Source organism: Manis javanica, chromosome 9, assembly GCF_040802235.1.
Source record: "Manis javanica isolate MJ-LG chromosome 9, MJ_LKY, whole genome shotgun sequence".
NCBI lineage: Eukaryota > Metazoa > Chordata > Mammalia > Pholidota > Manidae > Manis > Manis javanica.
This window is the reverse complement of record NC_133164.1, coordinates 10,245,943-10,266,654: the sequence shown is the minus strand read 5'-3', so window position 1 is coordinate 10,266,654 and position 20,712 is coordinate 10,245,943. Positions and strand designations below refer to the sequence as shown.

The following is a 20,712-nucleotide window of genomic DNA, read 5'->3' as shown; positions in this document are numbered from 1 at the left end:
GCAGGATGCATCTGTTTACAACATTTACAGTGTTTATGTTACATGTAAGCAAAATACAATAAAGGCATTAAATATAGAATTACCATATAAATATAGTATGATCCAGTAGTAATTCCACTTCTGGGTATGTACCCAAAAGAATTGGAAGCAGAGACTGAACAGATACTTGCACACCTGTGTTCATAACAGCATTATTCACCATAGACGAAAAGTGGAAGCAGCTTACATGTCCATTGATGGACGAATGGATCAACAGAATATGGTATATCCACAATGGAATATTATTCCTTAATATGAAAAGAAATTCTGGCATATGCACAATAAAGATTAACATTGAAACATTATGCAAGTGAAATGAGCCAGATAGAAAAGGACAAATATTGTACGATTCTACTTACAAGGGGTACTGGGAGTAGTCAAACTCATAGAAACATATAGAATAATGGGTACCAGGGGATGGAAGAAGTGGAGAATGAGGAGATAGTGTTTAACAGGTACAATTTCAGTTTGGGATGATGATAAAAGTTCTGGGGATGGATGGTGGTGATGGTTGACAACAGTGAATGTAGTGAATATCACAGAACTGTGCATTTAAAAATGGTTAAAATGGTAAATTGTATGTTATGTATATTTTAACCAAAATTGAAAGGAAAAAATTACAATGAAGACAAAACCACTGGAAAAGAAAGATACAATGTGCCCCTGAACCAAATAGACACAGAAGAGCAAAAATATAAAAACCATTTCAAAACCTTGTATAGTAAGTTCAGTCTACCACTCTCCAGGTCTCTTGCCTGTTCTGCATCCTGAGAAGCCCCTTTTAAGTGGCTTCAGTTACGAGGTTATCATCAGTGAGACTCAGGTACTATGCTATATCTGAGATGGCTTTTGGATTCTTAGTAACTTTAGATTATCTGTGCCATGTATTTCTGAGACAAAAACGTCTCAGTTGAGTATCGTGTAGGCTGCATATGGAATAACTGCATCTTTCTTGGGCACTGGGCACAGAGACAGTAGAGGGAGAGTCGTATATAGTCAAGTTTGAATCTCTTACGATGTGTTAGATGAACATGTCACTAAATTGATCACAGATTTATTTTCCCTTCAGCACTGGAGCAGATCTCCATTCCTTCAGCTAAGTGCCAGAAGATAGTTACGCTTAAAGTCAGAGACTCTTGGAAAAATGCATGTTTTGAAATTTGCTTTTAAACATAGGCATTAGCCCCCAAGATAGGATGAGAGGCTCAGAGGGCCTGAGAGATTTTCATAGAACAATATTATGTCTTCTTTTGTAGTGAGTTAAGTGGCAGCGGAGCCAGGCATACTGTTTAAAGTACTTTCTCTTTCTCATTCTTTTTCAAGCTTTTTCTTCCAAGTTCATGTTGAATTTGAGTACTTTAAGTGCAAGCGTGATGTGATATTTTTAGAGAGGTTTGGCTTTGATTTTTAGATTAAAGATTTTAAATGATCATTTATAATGATATGTTTTATAATGAACAATTTAAAAGTTTGAAACACTAGTTACTAAAAAAAAGTTCTTTCTGTATTGGGAGTTAATCATATTGCTCTGAATGACATTGACCTTAGTGAGTTGATAAAACCTGGTATAGTTGCCCAAACTGTGTTTTTCCCATACTAGCTACTCAAATCTCATTATTTCCCTTACATTTGAAAATCATTTCAGAATTCATTCATAAGAGTTGAGAACTCACAAATCATTAATGCATGTGGTTTCTGCCACCAAACATATTTTTTTGGCCTCCAAAGCATGTGTGCTTTGTGCTCGGTGCCACTTAGCATTCACCCTGGTCTTAAGGACACTACAGGACACCTGCTGGGTTCTTTGGACAATGGCCCTTCTTTAACTGTGTAGAATTTCTCAACCACCCACCAAGTTTGCCCATTCCGCATTCATGTACTTTATTCATTCACTCACTTGAGCATTTATTGATGATTCCATCACAGAGATATCTGAATGGGTAGAACACTGTCTTATTATATACAGAGTAAAGGATAGTGACTAGCATCTTGGACCCATAGGGACCAGGTTCTGAAATCTTAGGTTTGTAAATGTCCAGCTATTTTTATCTTGGACAAAGTATTTCTCTTGGGAAAATGAGAAATCTTCCTCATTTATAAATGGAGATAATAAGTTAAGAGGATTATATGAAACAGGCATTGCACAGTGCCTCACATCCAGTAAAAGCCTAATAAATACTAGCTCTTGCTATGGGTTGAATCATGTCCCTGCAAAAATTTCGTATGTTGAAGTCCTAACCCCTAGTACTAAAAAATGTGACCTTAGAAACAGTGTTGTTGGAGAGGTAATTAGTTAAAATGATGTCATCAATGTGGGCCCTAATCCAGTATGACTAGTGTCCTTAAATATAAGGGGATATGCACACAGAGATAGATATGCCCACAGAGATAGATATGCACAGAGAGAAACAATGTGAACAGACACGGGGAGCAGACGGCCATCTCTGAGCCAAGGAGAGGGACGTGGAACAGCTCCTTCCCACACAGCCTTCAGAACGAACCATTGCTGCCTTTCTTTCTCTCTTCTAGCCCCCAGAACTTCTAGACAATACATTTCTGTTGTTTAAGCCACTATATTTGTGATTCTTTGTTAGACAATATGTCTCTGTTGTTTAAGCCACTAAGTTTGTGATTCTTTGTTACAGCAGTCCCAGCAAACTAATACAGCTGGCATTATTATCCTCAGCCTACTGTTTCTTACTGACCTGAGAACCTGCCTCTGCCTATTTCCTGGCAAATGGGAAATATATTGGCTCCTTTTCAGCTTGTATTTTTTCCTGTTTTTCTTTCTCATGAAGTAGCATGCAAAAAAATGTTACTAGTAAGAAGAGGTGTTCAAGAAAAGTTCTGTGCCCTTTCATTCCTGTGTCTCCTCCTGAAAAGCTGCAATTGAAATGTTTGTTTTCCCTCTTACCACATTTCTTCTCATCTTCTCAGCCTAATTTTCTTTCTTTGAAAGGTTGGAGCCCCTTATAAATTGCTAATGCCTAGAGATTGCCCTCCCTTCTCTCAAACTCTTTATGAGAGGTGGGAGTTTATTTTATAGACTTTTATGTGAATTCTTTAAATAAAAAGGAAATGCAGATGAGTCACTGTCTGAAATGAAGCAATATGAAAGATCTGGTTGAGAAGAGAGCCCTCTTACTACATTTCAGTAGCTGACTGCACTCTTTCCTGTCTTTAAATTGGTGGCTTGGGTTTTTCTTTGTTTGTTTTTAAAGAAATTTGAGATTGGACAGTGTTTTTCTCCTTTTCCTCCAGAGGCCCAGAGTAGTGTGGCTGGGTTGCATTCTGGACTGGGCAGCACTAACATTTGTTCTTCCTGGGTACCGTCTGCTCCTTTTCTCTGCCCCAGTGGAGCTGGGGGAATAATAAAGCTGTTATTATTTATATTGCACAGCATTTCGTCAGTGATCTTTGTCATTGAGACTTCTGAAGTCAACATAGGATATGAGGGAATTTTGTGAGTTTTTAATCTGGGCAGGGGAAAGAGGTGAAAGATGGCGTTATTTTTCCAGGGATGTTATTTCTCCAAACCCCTTCAGTTTGCTGAGTCCTTTTATTTGCCCTTTAACTATGCAGTTCTTCCATGTGCTTTATAGTGACCTCTGAACTCACCACCTCCAGCCCTTGTCTCCCTGCTGCTGCCCCCACCCTTTTGACCTTCCTCTTCCCATCTGTGTAATCACGGTAGCTCCCAACTAGTTTCTGTGCCACTGGGGATTCAGTGATCATCCATCTCCATAATCATCAAGCTTCTTCATGGTTTGTCTCTAATTCTCTCTCATTTAAATATCCTGTTCTTTAAGGTGCAGGCCTTGACTCAAGCATCACACCTCTCACAGTCTTGGACCCCTGCACTTGGAAAGGAACCATCCTCCTGCCCCCGTTTCTCACATGAGGAGTCATTCTTCCTCTCCAGGTTTGCCTCCTCCCCATTTCTTCCTTCTTGGAGAATCTTGATACACCAATTCGTCCCCTCTCTCAGCTGGTGTTTTCCTCCTTGCTTCTTTGTAGAATTCATCCCCGCAGCCTATAAGGACATTCTACACGTATCTCTGTCAAAGATGAAGTAAAACAGAAACTCTCCTTTACGTGCACATCTTCAAGCCATTGACACATCTCCCAACTTCTCTTGATCTCTAACTTCTTGAAGAGTGGTCTGTAATCTACCTTCCCTATATCCCACTAAGTCATGTTGAATCCTCAGTCCATTAGAACATATTCATCCCCTGTAACTCTGAAACTGTCCCTTAGGGTCTCAAATGCCTTCAGAATTGCTAACTCCAGGCCCCCCCCTTTTTTTTTACTGATATACAGTGGTTCAGCAGTTACCCATGTTATTAAATCCTCAGCCCCAGTAGTACAGCTTCTGTCAACATAGGAAGATGTTACAGAATCATTGGCTATGTTCTCCATGTGTACTGCTATCCCTGTGACCAACCTACATTATGGTTGAGAATTTTTGTGCCCATTTTTCCCCTCAGCCCATGCACCCCAATCCCTCCCTGATGGTAACCATGTTACCTTCTCAGTGTCTATAGGTCTACTGCTGTTCTGTTTGTTCTGTTTGGCTTTATTCCACAAATAAGTGCAGTCATATGGTAGCGGTCTTTCTCTGCCTGGCTTATTTCACTGAGCATAATACCCTCTAGATCCATCCATATTGTTGCAAATGAAAGGATTTCTTTTCTTTTTATGGCTGAATAATATTCCATTGTGTATATGTACCACATCTTCTTTATCCATTCATCTACTGATGGACGCTTAGGTTGCTTCCATATCTTGATTATTATATGTAATGCAGCAATAAATGTAAGGGTGTGTATATCTTTTTGAATCAGGGATTTTGTTTTCTTCTGGTAAATTCCTAGAAGTGGAATGGTACTCATATTTTTAGTTTTTTTGAGGGACCTTCATACTGCTTTCCGCAGTGGCTGCATCAATTGGCATTCCACCAGCAGTGCAGAAGGGTTCCCATTTTTCCACATCCTCTCCAACACTTGTTATTTCTTGTCTTTTTGGATGGTGGTCCAGGGCCCCATTTCAATCCTCCTACTAGTTGACTTTAGCTCCCAGTTATGTAGGTCGTGCTCTGCTTCTCTGAACTCTTCCCTCTCCTGTGTAATGGGAAGGCTGACTTCCCTGGATTTTCATCCTTCTGTCTAAACCTTCCTTCTCAGTTTCCTGAAAGGACGGTTCATCCCTCCTTGGATCCTGAAATCCTGATTCTGCCCAGGGTGTCTTTTTCTCCTTCTGAGTCATTTCCCTCAATGATAACATTCTTTCCACTTATGATCCCAGAATCTTATTTCAACCTGGATATTTGTACGGCTCTTCAAATTTTGTATATACCAAACTGACTTCATTAGGTTTCTCAAAAACATCTTCCTAATTTTGGGTCTAAATAATGGCTTGGTTTTAGCACTTACCAGGTTGTGTTGTGATTTATCTCTTTGCATGTCTGCCAATCTCACTAACATTTTAATGCCATGAGAGCAAGACTTCTGTCTTTTTTGTTAAAACCTGTATATGACTGTTGCTGGTGTATGGGAATGCTGCTTGATTTATGTTGATTTAAATTTCTATGAAATAATGAAAGATTCAGAGTTTCTCTCTTTAGTGTTCTGCCTGGTTGTTTCAGTCTTTATCTTTCATGTGGTGCCTTTCATCATGATTTTTGTTATTGGAATTTAGGAGTTATCCATATTTAAGAATGAGGAACTTAAAAATTGGTGTACAGTTCTTTGTGCATGCTAATCAATGGACCACACCAGATGGGGACCTAACACCTTTACCAAGGGTTGCCAAATATCAGTGTCTTTAGGGCCTCTGTTTCCCAGGAAGAATCCTCCAACCTCTGGCTCCTGAGGATAAAACCTGGCTGCCAGCATTCTGGAAGCCAAGGAGGAGGGTCTGGGGGATCCTCCCCATTCCACATGCTGATTTTCACCTGGTCCTGATTTTCACCTCCTTGACTAACCCCTCCTCATTGTTGTGTTTGATCCACAAGTTGGAAGATGTTTTCAGTTAGTTTCTCCAGAAAGAGTTACTTCCTTTGCCCTTTCGGGATGGGGCAGTTAGCAGGGGAAGGGCCGTAGTGCTCTTTATACAGATTTTCAAACAGTCCTTTTGTTCAGACCCACAACCCTGCCTTCAGAGGCACCAGGAACATTAGTTTCTAAACTTTTCTAGAGTTCTCTTGTGGAAAGAAGCTTGATTCTTTTTGGCCTGACACTCCTTTTTGACACCAGTGCTGTCAATTAGTAGTTGATTTTTCACCTGTTGATTCACTTTACAAATTTTCCAAATTTGTGCCATCTCTTAAAAGGGGTTTCTTCCATTATATGTGTTCCTGTAGATTGATACTCATCCCCCTTTAATGTGGGTTTTTGAAAGGGTGTAGAGATAAATACATATTGATCTGTTATGTTTCTGCTTTTGATTTTAGTATTTTGAGCTAGTACCTAGCCAACTTTATGAACTTCTATTTGATTTTTTAAAATTATGAATGATTATTGACTTAATTTTTTAAAATTTTATTGTGAAAAATACACATAACAAAATTTACCATTTTGTTTTTTTCATGTACAGTTCAATGGTATTAAATACATTCATAATTTTACACAACCATCATCACCTCCAGAACTTTTCATCTTCCCAAACTAAAATTCCATGCCCATAACAGTAACTCTCTATTCCCCCTTTCCCAGCCCCTGGAAATCACCATTCTACTTTCTGTCTTTATGATTTTACATTCTCTGAGTATCTCATATAAGTGGAATCAGACACTATATGTCATTTTGTGACTGGCTTATTTCACTTACCATAATGTCCTTAAGGTTCACCCATGTTGTAGCGGGTGACAGAATTTCCTTCCTTTTTAAGCTGAATAATATTCTATTGCAATATTCAATCATAATATTCCATGCTACATTTTGCTTATCCATTCATCCGTGATAGACATGTGGTTTGTTTCCACAATTTAGCTACTGTGATAATGCTGCTATAAACATGGGCATACAAATATTGCTTCAAGACCCTGCTTTCAGTGCTTTTGAGCATATACCCAGAAGTGGACTTGCTACATCGTATGGTAATTCTATGTTTAATTTTCTATAGTGGCTATATCATTTTACATACCCACCAACAGTGCACAGTTTTCCAGTTTCTCAACATCCTTGTCAACACTTCTTGTTTTCTAATTTTTTGAACCAGCCTAGTGGGTATAAAGTGGTATTTCATTGTGGTTTTGATTTGCATTTCCCTAACCATCAGTGATGTTGAGCATCTTTTCATATGCTTATTACCATTTCTGTGTTTACTTTGGAGAAATGTCTATTCTTTTGACCATTTTAGAATTAGGTTGTTTTATTTCTGTTGGATTTTAGGAGATATATATATATATTTTTTTCTGGATTTTAATCTCTTATCAGATCCATGATTTGCAAGTATTTTCTCTCATTTTGTGGGTTGCCTTTTTACTGTGTGAATGTTGCCTTTAATGCACAAACTTTTTTAGATTGAATTTGATAAATGCTTTTCTTACATCTCTTGAGATATTCAAAACACTTCTCTAATCTGTTAGTGAACTATATACTTTCAATGTTAAATCATCCTTGTATTATTGGTATAAAACAATTTTCTGTTTTCTGGATTTGGTTTGCCAAAATTCAGTAATTTTGCATTTATTCTTATGAATGAGACTGGTGTATAATTTTCTTTTCTCTTATTCGCCTTCTTGGCTTTTATACTTTTTTCAAATACATTGGGAAGAATTATAAGGAACTTACCTGTCTTTGGAACAGTTTGTGTAAGATGGATTTTCTGTTTCTTGAAGGTTTGTTTAAAGTTGTTAGACATTATCTGTGTATGTATGTGTGTGCTGACTACTAATCCAATATGTTTAATAATATAATCTCTTCAGTTTCCTAGTTCTTATTGAATCACTTTTGTTTGCTTACATTTATCTAAAAAATTGTTCACATCATCTGTTTTCAAGTTTATTGCCACAGCACACTGTTATTAGTTTTACTCTCATCTACATGTTTTGTTGAAGTTTCTTTTTCATTCCTAATGTTATTTTTGCTTTCTTTTTCTTGACCTTGCCAGAGGTTTATCTATTTTATTTATCTTTTCAAAATATCTGTTTTTTATTCTGATGATCTTCCTTATCTTGGGACAACTAGTTCAGGAATTTGTACTCTTACTGTTATTATTATTTCTACTCTTCTTGAATTAAGTCATTTGCTTTTTTTTTTTTTTAACTCCTGAATAGAAAACCTATCTTACTAATATTTTACTTTCTTTTTTAACATGCACTTAAATTTACAAATTTTTTCCCTAAGAATTACCTTAAGTGTGAATCACAGATATAGCCATGTAATGTTTTTTACCATATTTTAAATATTTCCTTTTAATTATATATTGACTAGTGAATTATTTAAAAGTATTTAAGTTTTCATAATCATTGACTTCTGACTTCACTGCATTGTGGTCAGTCTGAGAATTCAGTTTGTACAAATTGATTAGTATTTTCTGAGACTTCTTTCTGCACTTGTAAAGAGTCATGTTTTATAAATGCTGGGTGTGTATTAAAAGAATGTGTATTCTCAATTTATTAATAAAGAAATCATTGTCTGTTAGCTAGTCCGGAACAGCATGCTGTTCAAATCTTCTGTATTCTTACTAAATTTTTGTCTTTTAGACCTATCGATTTATGCCTCTGGCTGTGAATTTGTCAATTACTTCTATAATTCTGATAGTTTCTGCATTTATTTCAGATGTCTACACTTTGAGGAATATTTCTTTGTGATTAAGTGTGTTTTTATCATTGGATAATGGTCTTTATCTATAAGGATGTCTTTTATCTAAATTTCTGTCATTTGATATTTACATTAATTAATTCAGTCATTCATTCAGCAGTGTCTGTTTAGAACCTAGTCTATGTCAAGTAGATCATGACCAAAACAGGCAGTATGACCTGACTGTATCTTTATTATCATATTATTTTTTAATTTCAATCTGTGTCCTTATATTTTAGGTGTATCTCTTATGAATCAAACAGTATGTAATAGAATCATTTTGTTTTTCTTTACATTTATTCTCTGTCTTTTAACAGGGATATTTAATCTGTTCACTCTTGTGATTACTAATGTAAATAAATTTATTTTCACCACCTTATTTTACTATTTTTATGTACCATGCTGTGTATTTGCTTTTATTAGCTATGTCTAATCTGCTGTTTGACTTATTAATTTCATGACTATATTTTTTCCCTTTAAAAATGTAATTCTCTTTCAAATTAATTTTGTTTTCAGTACTATCTTATTCTTTCAATGGTACTATTCCTTCTTGTATCACTTTAATAATTTCTAATGTATATATTTCAGATTCCACTTAGGTTTACACTTATTTAGTTAGTCCCCAAGTACCTGTTCACCCTTACATTGTACTTGCTTACCCTCCTGCTTGGTATTTTATTTCCTCACATGGTTGGGACTCTTACTATGAGCTCATCTTCAGCAGGGGTTGTTTTTGCCTCTGGGAGTCCATGTGCCCTTGGATTGTAGATTCTTACAGCACTGCTTTGCATTTTTTTTCTGTAATCCAAGGAATTGTTGGTCTTGAACTCAAGTTTTTAATTTTAATTTCTCTAATGTTACTTTCAACCCATCCCAGTGATAAATAAACTAAATGCTTGCACTTGCTCTTAGCATAGGACAGGGTTTTGATGACTGATACACAAGTGTTTATTTCTTTTCAGAAAGCCCAAGTGAGTCCTCAAGGTACTTTGCTGTTGCTCTGGTGGGCATAGTGCATCTAGTTCTCTGTGGATTAGAAAGCTTCTTAAGGTGTCCAGTTTTGCCCAGTTCCCTTACCTTGCCCAAGCCCAAGTTGGTGTCTTCTGTCCCAGGTGGGTGTTGACACTCCAGCCCCTAGTCCTTGTTCTGGGGCTGAAACCTACCCCTCTTTGAACACAGCATCAACTCCAGGAGTTCTTGTGTTGTTTCAGCACTTGAAGATATCCCTTTCCTTTTTCTTTACAGCACTATACATGAAACTTTTTTTTGCTTTAGATTATCTAATTTGTCTGTGTATTTTAAGCAGATGTGTGGTCTACATTGACTCAGCCTGCCATAAACTTGATTCATCTTTGTACTTCTTAGCCCAGAAGAGTAACTGGTCCATACTAGATGCTGGATGATTGACTGACTGACTGACTGACTGACTGACTGACTGACTGACTAAAATAATGAATGAGTGAATGAAAATATTTCACCTCCAAAAGCAGATGGAAGCAAAGTCCCAGAGAATAACACTGCCTTCTGTAGGGGCACTGGAGCAAGCAGAATTTACTTTTCTATGAGGACATAAGTGAAGAGCATTCCCAGGAAACAAAATGTAGAGAGAATAGGACTTCTTACATGCTTTTTCTTTAAGTCCTGGAACAATGGGACTGCTCCTTGATGTCTGAAAGTAGACTGAGGAATGAGTTCCTGTTCTCTTTGCTGGTGGCTCTACAGAGCATCCTTACCATGGGGAAATATTAAAGAATTATATAGAACAAGACATTGGTCCTGCCTATTTCCCCCTCTCCCGTTTTAAGAAAAGTGTGCCTTTGATGAGATATAGCTGTGAGCTCTTATTTTACATTTTACGTCAACCACCTTTGTTAAAAGCTGGTTATTGATGCTGTGCCCTGTTTTAATTCACACTTCTCTGCTAATAAATTACAGCGTTTATTCATTAATCAGGCGTTCTGACAGGGTCAATAACTGCTTTTTTGGTTTTGTGAGGGGCTGCATGTTATCAAGCAAAGAATAATACTCGGAGCTCACTTTAAAACAGTGTGACTTTCCCAGGCTGGTGGACTTCTGGAGCAATAAACATCTAGTGGGGATTTCAAATGGTGTTTTTTAAAATATATTTAGTTGATGGGATTTTCTCACTGAACACTTCATTAGCAGGGCTCAACATTAGTGAAGTGTGGACAGGTGTGCCTCTATTTAAGAAAAAACAGAAACATCAAAATGTAATTATTCCCATCACGTACAAATAACCGCATTTACCTAAAAGTAGTATTAAATCATGCACTTTTTTCATTCATATTAAGTGTTTACAAACAATGTCTTCTTGGTAGTGTGGTTTCAGAGCAAAGAAACTTAAAGCCAAAATGTTTGGAGCGCTACTATATGAAAATGAATCCAAAATTTAGAGTGAATATCTCTATAATTATAATGTGAGTCAAGAAGAAAATATTTTATAAACAAAAGCTGAGTTTATATTACAAATTTCCTGAACCATCTTTTACATAGTATTTTAAGCTTGTACATCCACGTCCCCATACATGTGCACACACATTTTCAGTACCCCTCAGCCTTTCTAATTTGTTACAACACATTCAGATGTTATAAAGTGTTACAAAAATTAAAACTTCTCCTTTTAGCAAGGGGAAGAAACAGACATGGCAGTGTTTAATTGAAGAGTTACAGTTTGAGTAGTTAAGTTTACCACATATAATGATGGTAACAGGTTTCAGTGATCTTTTTTATGACAGATGTACCAACATTTAATTGTTTTTCATCAAGGGTGGAGAGAAAAGACACTTCTGTAGGTTTTTCAGTTCTCCTATGTGTCACTTAGCTGTCCTCACCATTGTCTGAGCGCCTTTCTCTCATCCTTTTTGCTGCAATGAGTTGTGTCATTCCCTCATGATCAGCACTTTTGTTGTCTTTGTTTTTTGCTGTACCTCAGAAGTCCATCTTTTCTTTCATCTCCTTCCCATTCATGCATGAGGGAACAGTTGTGCCCTGTTGTGGGGATGTTCCGCTGGGTTTCAAACAGTAGGGTTTCTTTTTCTTCTCTTCTAAGTAGTACAATAGGGCTGAATGTCTGTTGCAGAATGCACACACTAATATGCCAGGTTATTTGGTTTCTAAGAAGTCAATAAAAATACTACATTTAGGCTCAGTCCTTGGCTTGCCTTTTCCCTGTTTGCCTTTCACGTCTTTGGTTATAAATCTGTTTGTTTGTTTCTAATTGTAAAATATAATCTTCCATATTAAATCGAAGCGTGGAATCAACAAACACTTAGAGAAAAACGTTCCTGGCGGTGGAGTATTTTCACACTAGCAGATTTGGCAGTCTGCACCCTCCCTCCATAAAAGCCTCCAAACAGCCGCCAGAGCTAATTAATGGCAGCTACAACTCAGAGAGGATGAGAAACAGAATGGATTCCGAGTTGATCTTGGCAAAACTTTCCACTGTTGGAAACTACTATATCTCTGCATTTAGAGGTATCCAGCTGTGACTCTTTTTGTCCGGATCACCTTGCTTGACTGTTGTTTGTGGGAGGAGATGAGTGTGAGCATGAGTGTACCTACTTACAAACACGGACCCAAAGGCTGTCCCAGCAGTAAAAGACTAACAACATAAAAAGCTGGGGGTGTCTTAAGATACTTTGTTCTCATATTCAGGAAAAATCTTCAAAATCCTCCCTAATGAGGTCATAAAGGAAAAATGGAACAAGTGTTCCTTGTGTATCTCACTGGGGCATGCCATCAGGGTCACTTGCCACCAGTATCCTATTTAAAAAGGGATTGGGGTCGTTCAATCAAGCACTGCATTAAGAGAGAGACTTTGATTAATTCCTTCTCTTTCCTTTTGTGCCACAGATAATTTCAGTAAATTTGTGATACTTTCTGCTTAGCCATTGCTGAGGCTTAAAGTTCTTGATGCGTCATGCTGGGTATTAGCATTTATCGGGCCTACTTGGCTATGGTGAAGAGGAGTGTATGCTGCAGACAGCGCTCTAATCTTTGACAAGCAGAGCTGGTCTTTAAACATGACTGTTATCTGAGATCTTTGCCTACAGAAGAGCCCACTCTCAGGTTGGTGGCAGAGAAAATCTTGGTGAGAAAGAAGGAAAGACATAACAGTAAGTAAGATGGTGATTTACTGTAGTTAACTTTTTTAAAGGTTCTGAATCTGCCTCTTACTCAGAAATGCACAGCTTGGGTAAATTTCAGGAAGGCTCTCAAATGAAACAAAAGCAAGGAAAGGACAAGTGATGGCTACCAATGTGTGCTTTCACAGGGGCTGCTGAGGGAGAGCTGGAGATTGGCCCCGTTATGGCCAGGATCAGGTAGGAAACTGGATTCTGCTGTCATTTGTTTTCTTTTATTTACAACTTTGTTGAGAAGCCATCAGAGATATGAATGGACATTTTAGAACTATGCTGTAGAAACCCAGTAGTGAATGTTAACTCTTGGTAGTTTTGATCTGGAATCAGGTTAGGATATATTTAAAGCCCTTAGTTAAAAATCTCAGTTGCATACTTGTAGTTTACAAGCTGATTTTAGGCAGGTATATGATGTTTACTTTATTGCAAGTGGAAGGTCTGTTAGGTATCTTTATTTTTAGGTGCCATTGAAAGTTGGGTTTGGGTTCTGGTGGACTGGGACAGCTTGCAGGGTGGCATTGTGGTGGTGTGTAAATCCCCTTTCTCTGGTAGTTTACTCTCTGGATACCCTGGCTCAGTTCTTAGGGCTGTTGCTTTGTTAATTCAGCTGCTGCACATGCGCATGAAGCCAATAGGTTAATAGTCCCTACTTAAGATTGTTTTGGATATGGATACACAGAATCTCGTCTTTTCAGTTGGAGCATTTTCCAGTTCAAAGTGGAGTAGTTGGGTTTATTTTCATGAATTTATACATCAGATTGTTTATGGAAACAAATTAAGGCAAGGCTTAGAGTTAATTTTAGGGTGTGTCTTGTGATAATTACTATCCTGATGAAGACTTAAGAACCAATCATAAAGGTTTTTAAAATTACTGTTTAAAAATGAGTAAGAGGGCTTGATAATATGGGTGAATGTAGTAACCGCAACGTTGCTCATGTGAAACCTTCATAAGATTATATATCAATGATACCTTAATTTAAAAAAATGAGTAAGATATTAGATTTCTCATTGATTCTTTTTTGTTTTTGTTCCCAGATTAAAGACCCAAAGATGAACTTGTTCATTCATCAAATATTATATTATGAAACTCCCACTTTTTGCCAGGCTCATAGAATTATAACACTATTGTTATACTTGTCACTGTAAGTACAGAGGATATTAGTATTACAAATACCATTATACTGCTTTTAACGTGTTTTGTTTTGAGAATTCCACAAAACCTATCAGTATAAATTGGGTCCTTCTCAATACTTAATTTAAATACAGCCATTTAGATACAATGATCCTTGTAAATATAAGTGAAAAATCTTCAGTATCCTAGTTTTTGACAATCAGCTTTAACTCTTTATAGGGGTAAACATGTTCTCCCTGAAGCATGTCCATGATGGATTACTCAGCCCTGACCATAGTTCTTAGAATGCTAACTGAAATGGTGTGATTGCTGGCTTTTTTCCAGATTTGAAACTGGAGAAAGCCATGGAAGCTGAGTGGTATCATGGAAAGGAGAGAGGCAGTTTTCCTCACCTGAAAAGGAAGGAGCCACCAGCTCCAGGCTTGGAGTGAGAATTCTGTTCTCTGAAGGTGGTAAAGAAGCCAGCACAAGGCTTGGCTCGTGACAGTTCCTCCACTGCCCATTCCCTGATTCCCAAGAAATGGGTATCTATAGGGCATTCCCTGTTTATATTCCTCTTCCCATCATGCACGCCGAGGGCCAGGGAAGTTACCTGGTCATTACTTTCTCTGTGCCACCAAAAAGGGGGTTGAGGTTGTGTGTTCAGAACCTCATCCTGTGGGAAATATCTTAAAGATGTTTTAGGTCTAGGGAATACCAGCCTCATTTGCTTATTTGAAGAAGAATAGCAATATTTTAAATATTTCCTACAGTGGAAATCTTCCAAATGTTTTTTACACAAAATCAGCATGGTGGTTCCTCAGCAAAATCAAGTGGCCAGCACATTGAATCCAAAGTTGCAGGTTCTTTTTCAGATAAAGGTCTCAACAGGCAGGGCACAAAGTCTTGTAAAATCAGAGGTTGATGTCCACTGGGCCCCTCATCTTCTCAAATCAAGTGGAAGAAATGAATGAACACAAGCACATTTCAGCTTCCCCTAAACCTCCCTCAGGTGAGATCTAGGCTCCAGTAAGTAGCAAAAGTAGACCACCTGCAAATGAGAGTTTTCCTCTGAAACACAGGCAAGTTCAGAGATTTGAGCTTAAAAATACACCTAGTTCTCCCTCCCATAGCCAACATGTAGTAAATGCTATCTGAAGAAAATTGTCCTTTTACCATAGAGTAGATCTCACAGGAAATGATACTTCTTGGGCTTTATTTACAGAGGATATTAGTATTACAGATACCATTATACTGCTTTTAACGTGTTTTGTGATGAGTATTCCACAAAATCTAGCAGTATAAATTGGGTCCTTCTCTATACTTAATTTAAATACAGCCATTTTTTTCAGATACCCAAGAAAGTTGTTGTTCTGCTTTGGAATGCTGAATACTTTCTGAATTACATTCTGGAAGTTCTACAGGGCCTTACTATTAACACTAGTTAAATGATAAAAGCAAGGACCATCCAGTTGCCTTCTTCCTGTAGATCAGAATGAAAGATTGTGTTAAAAATCCTCTCTCATCACAGGCTGGAAACAAGTAGCACTGGAAAGAATGATTCAGACTAACTTTCTTGTCTTTTAAAAATGTGAACCCCAGATGGGAGAGGGTGTTTTCACGTGCTGTGGTGTGCCTTACACATTGTTGGTGACCAGCAAATGGACTCAGCCATTTATATGGAGGTAATATTTATATGATCTTAGCCAAAAGTCCATACATTTACAGGTCAGTTACTAAACCTTTCTTCAGTGTCCGAATTTTAGATTGGACTCCCATATGCTTGAGTGTCACATATCCTTAAGGAAGAGATACTGGGCATGGTGGTTGGTGGTACTTACACTAAATGTTTCTCTGAGGCATAGTTTTGTATGGTCAATAACATGTGTGCCTTTGGACACATGGGTCTGTTTGGGACTGAGTATCTTCAGAGTCTGATGGGCTTTGGAAATGTGCATAACTGGGAGAAGGATAAAGAGAAGCCAGAAGATATGTCAGTATGTCTCCCCTCTCCCCAAGAGGGGACAAAGAAAGTGCAGGTGGCCATTGGCCCATTGGTGAGTCACTCAAGAATCATTGAAAGGTTGTTTTTCTTTCTCTGTTAATGAGAAAAGCATGATTTTCTTCTGTTGAGAAAGTGTAGGAAGGAGAGAGAAAGAGGAGGACAGTATCCTTGACCACTTTCAGCCTGCACTTGAGTGTTTCACATGTATGACTGTCCTGACTCCGGAATGCCACCGCCCCCCCACCGTCCCTCCTGCCAATGCTGTGTTATTAGTGTTGCTGCCAGATGTGCTGCTGGCCAGAGGGTGGCTGGGGCTGAAGTGCTGGTGGGGCCCATCTTTCCAAGGGCTCATCATTCTTGGTTAGGCAGTGATAAGTGATGGAGGCCACATGCTGGTTTCAGAAGTATGAAAAGATGGAGGTTGTGGGGTGAGGGAATGTTGGCAGGAGACATGTTTAATGTGTGGAATGTGTAAAAACATGGACAGTGGCAATACTGGATGGTGTGGGAGGGAACCTAGAAATCTCCTGAGATACAGAACCTGTGCTGGCACTTGCAACTTCTTCATTTACTAAGAAGTAAACTGAGTAACAAACTCCACACCAAAAAGGTTTCATATCAACATCTCAGGAGCCAGGACTTCAGTTCTTTAATGAGAACTGTCATTTACTTGCCCCTCTGTTGGAGGCCAGTGGGATGACATATTTTGAAACATAGGAATGGTAGGTATACTTGCATGAATAGTACCATAGGCTGTGGATTTTTGCTGTGTGTTCTGCTAAGTCTTTGTTTTTGTTAAGGGTATGTATTTGTTTTTCTTTCTCTTTTATTTCTTTTTCCTTTTTTCTGTAAGCAATACATTCTGTGAAGACTCTTACATCTTCCAGACCAAGTTATTTTAAGGATTTCAGCATTATATGGCAGTATTTTAAAGGTGTTTTTTTCTTTTTTTGCTTTTCAGAGAGAAATTGGTTTCTCATGTATCTTAGGCTATGTCCACAGGAGAATTATGATAATGAATCACTGTTTTGTAATTTTGCTATTTTAAGTTAGTTTTAAATAAAACTATAGCTTTGATCACTGGGAATGTATCCATAAACCTTAGGTGTTATAAATATGTAGAGAGCTTAAAAATAGAGCTGAAATATGAAAATACAATGCTGCAGTAAAGAATCTTTCATAACCTTCAACCTACCCATTAGTCCCAACAAGACAACTTTATACTTCAACCAAAGATATTTAAAAATACATCAGCTTCACTGTGAAGGGGCATGTGGGGGGGACTTGGTGAAGGGAGGAGCCTAGTAAACATAATGTTCTTCATGTAATTGTAGATTAATGATAACAAAATAAAATTAAAAAAAAATACATCAGCTTCCTTAAAAGTGTCCTTACCATATCACTGTTTTTTATTTGAATGATTAACAAAAGCACATTAGTTAGCATGGAAGTAGTATAAGTGTACTTACTCTTTTAATTTAAAAAATTATTTACAAATAATTGCTATCACTATCATATGACTAAGGAACAGAAATTTATATAAAGCTAATTTTAAGATATATGGCTTTACATTAATGTATTTACTCATTTATATATTTAATTAACGTCTATTATATGCCAGATACAGTGCCAGAGTCAGCAAAAAGAGTACTTCCTCAAATCACAACTCCCTAAAATCATGGTTCTTTGTCTGTTTCCCTCCCACCCCAAATATTACCTCTTATTCTGCCTTATTGTGATCAGAGATTTAGATAAATTTTTAAAAATGTTTTATTGAAGTATTGTTAATATATAATTGTTTATTTGTTCCAAATACACAACACAGTGATTCAACAGTTACATATATTATTAAATCCTCATCCCCATTAGTATGGTTACTGTCTGTCAACATAGAAAGATGTTACAGAATCATTGACTCTATTCTCCATGCTGTACTACTATCCCCATAACCAGCTTATATTATGGTTGAGAATTTTTGTGCCCCTTTATCCCTCTTGTCCTCCCTACTGACCCATTCCAGCCCCTCCACCATGGTAACCACTAGTCACCTCTCAGTGTCAATAACTTTGCTGCTGTTTTGTTCATTTTACCTTGTTTTTATATTCCACAAATAAGTAATTCATATGGTATTTGTCTTTCTCCACCTGGCTTATTTCACTGAGCATAATACCCTCTAGATCCACCCATGTTGTTGCCGATGGCAAGATTTCTTTTTTTAATGGCTGAATAATATTCCATTGTGTATATGTACCACATTTTTTAAATTGATGTATCATTGATATACAATCTTATAAAGGTTTTACATGAGCAACATTGTGGTTTCAACATTCACCCATATTATCAAGTCCTCACTGCTCGCCACCCCCAACCATTGCAGTCACTGTCTCTCAGCATAGTACGATGCCATAGAGTCATTGCTTGTCTTCTCTGTGCTTGTACCACATCTTCTTTATCCATTCACCTGTGGATAGGAACTTAAGTTGCTTCTGTATCTTGGCTATTGTAAATAATGCAGCCATTAACACAGGGGTGCATATATCTTTTCAAATCAGGGATTTTTGTTTTCCTTGGGTAAATTCCTAGAATTACGGGTTGAATGGTATTTCTATTTTTAGGTTTTTTGAGGAACCTCCATACTGCTTCCACAGCAGTTAAGCCAATTTACATTCCCACCAACTAGATGAATTTTTAAGATCTTGTAATTCCAATGATGTAATATGTAGTAGGGATGGTTAGAGAAAATAAGAAATTTTAATTACTGGGGACTGTACCAGGGAAATGAATAGACTAGTTCATGTAGACATGGAGGGCTGCTCAGGCTGAACTAAACCCCTGTTGTAATTCAAAAGCCTGAAACTCCACTTTATTGTTAAAATTATTGCCTTAACTTCCTCCCTTTCTTCATTTCCCTATTTCCCTTGCTGGTTTTCCTGTGTACTACCAAGGTACAGCACAGTGGTGTTTAACTACTTCCTGAAGGGATTATTAGTCATCAGGAGCAGGCGTTCATTACAGATATAGATAAATGGGCGTCAGCCCATCAACTGCAAGTTGGACTAATTTGGAAATATGGTTTTTTCCCTCAAAATAAATAGTTCATGCTCCCTTGGATACTTCTATACAATAGCTGTGTGCATTTTCCTATTCATTCTGAATAACTAGATTCAGTGTGTCCTGCTTGATGCTCGCACTGGAATCTGATTCTCAGTGGCAAGGAAGTTTTACCTAGACTGTCTGTCCAAGTGGAAGATGGGGAAAAGCTGTCCTAGTTCCGTTTCCCTTTCTGTTTCTGGCATGCTTTTGACTTTTCTTCCCTGTGATTATTACCGAGTGGAATGTAACCCCTAATCTTTCAGTAGATGTTGCCTCGCCATCTTAAAGGGAAGAAAAAAATTAAAATGGGTGTTTTGAATGTGCTCAACTTTTGTTTTGTTCGGACCTAAACTGAATGAGGCAAAGAAGTTAAAATCTTTTCTTGTTCCATCTGAGTAAGCATGAAAACCTACAATCCTTAATCTTTTAAAGAAAAATAGCCCTCCTCTGTTTGTGGATTTCTGATTTATTTCTTCCACCCTGCTCCCCTGTTCTGCACTTTTTAGTCAAATACTGTCTGGACTTTGTGAGCAAATAACCTTCCTGTGCACCTCTCCCCCAACTCCTCCCCCACCCCTCCCCTGTGGTTGTACAAGGAGCAGGGAGCCCACAAAAGACTGAGTTTCTCGGTTTTGTATTTTAAAGGAGGATGAAATGCTGAATATGCTTAGGAACACAAAACTGATCTGTTAAAACTTTACTGAAAAAGAAATTTGTTGTGTCAGGATAGGGGGAATAAAGAAAGTGAGAGAAACTGAGATTTTTTTAAATGACACAAACAGAAGATAATACAATGTGCTTTCTGTGATTCACACCAAACTGATGTTTCTGTAGTTTAGCACAAACTTATAGATGTCTTGTCTAGCGACTTCAAACCTCCCAGGTTAACAAGTGATAGAAAAAACAGTGAGAGTCCCACAGCAGGAGAGCCAGGAACCCGGAAACTCTCTGCTTGTTGAGTCTCTGAACCACAGCCAGGACTGGTTCTGAGAGCTGAGGGCCTGAGTCCTAACCAGGGTGCCCTGCGGCCATGACCATGGTCAGGGTGCTTCCCTGTGACATCAGTCTTGTGTCTGTGAGCTGTGGGCCCAGGGTGTATGAATTTGTCCGTGGCTACACCCTCAGAGAAATATTCTAAACCAGAGTCCACAGGCCAAATCTCGCACAGCACCTGTTTTTGTACAGGCCTCAAACTGAGAAGGGTCTTTCCAGATGAATGATTTGACAATAGGGGACATTACCTTTGAACTCCAATTAAGCAAAATGAAGTCCCCTTCCTGCCCCCCACCCAGAAAAAGAATGCCATTCTTACCATGAGTAGAACTATATTAACAAAAAATTGTACTCAATTTTATTTTTTGAATTTTGCCATTGAAAAATGTGTGGGCATTTGCATTCTTTCATGTCATAAAAATGCCTGTATAGTATCTCCATGTTTGTCTCTCAGCTCACACAGTCTGAAATATTTACTATCTGTCCCTTTCAGGCTGAGTTCACTGA

The 20,712-nt window shown here is 37.8% G+C and overlaps 1 protein-coding gene across 10 annotated transcripts in view; it reads left to right on the top strand.

Annotated features, from left to right (window-relative positions):
- CLYBL (citramalyl-CoA lyase) overlaps positions 1-20,712 on the top strand; it is a 269,007-nt gene that overhangs the window by 79,355 nt on the left and 168,940 nt on the right. For 8 of the 10 annotated variants that reach the window (XM_073212402.1, XM_037024910.2, XM_037024906.2 and 5 more), the window contains exons 2-3: positions 12,717-12,979; positions 14,039-14,145. The exons of the other annotated variants lie outside the window; for them this stretch is intronic. In XM_073212402.1, coding sequence (XP_073068503.1) covers positions 14,054-14,145 — 92 coding nt within the window. In that variant the 5' untranslated portion in view covers positions 12,717-12,979; positions 14,039-14,053. The remainder of the gene's footprint in view (positions 1-12,716; positions 12,980-14,038; positions 14,146-20,712) is intronic. 10 annotated transcript variants of the gene reach the window in all.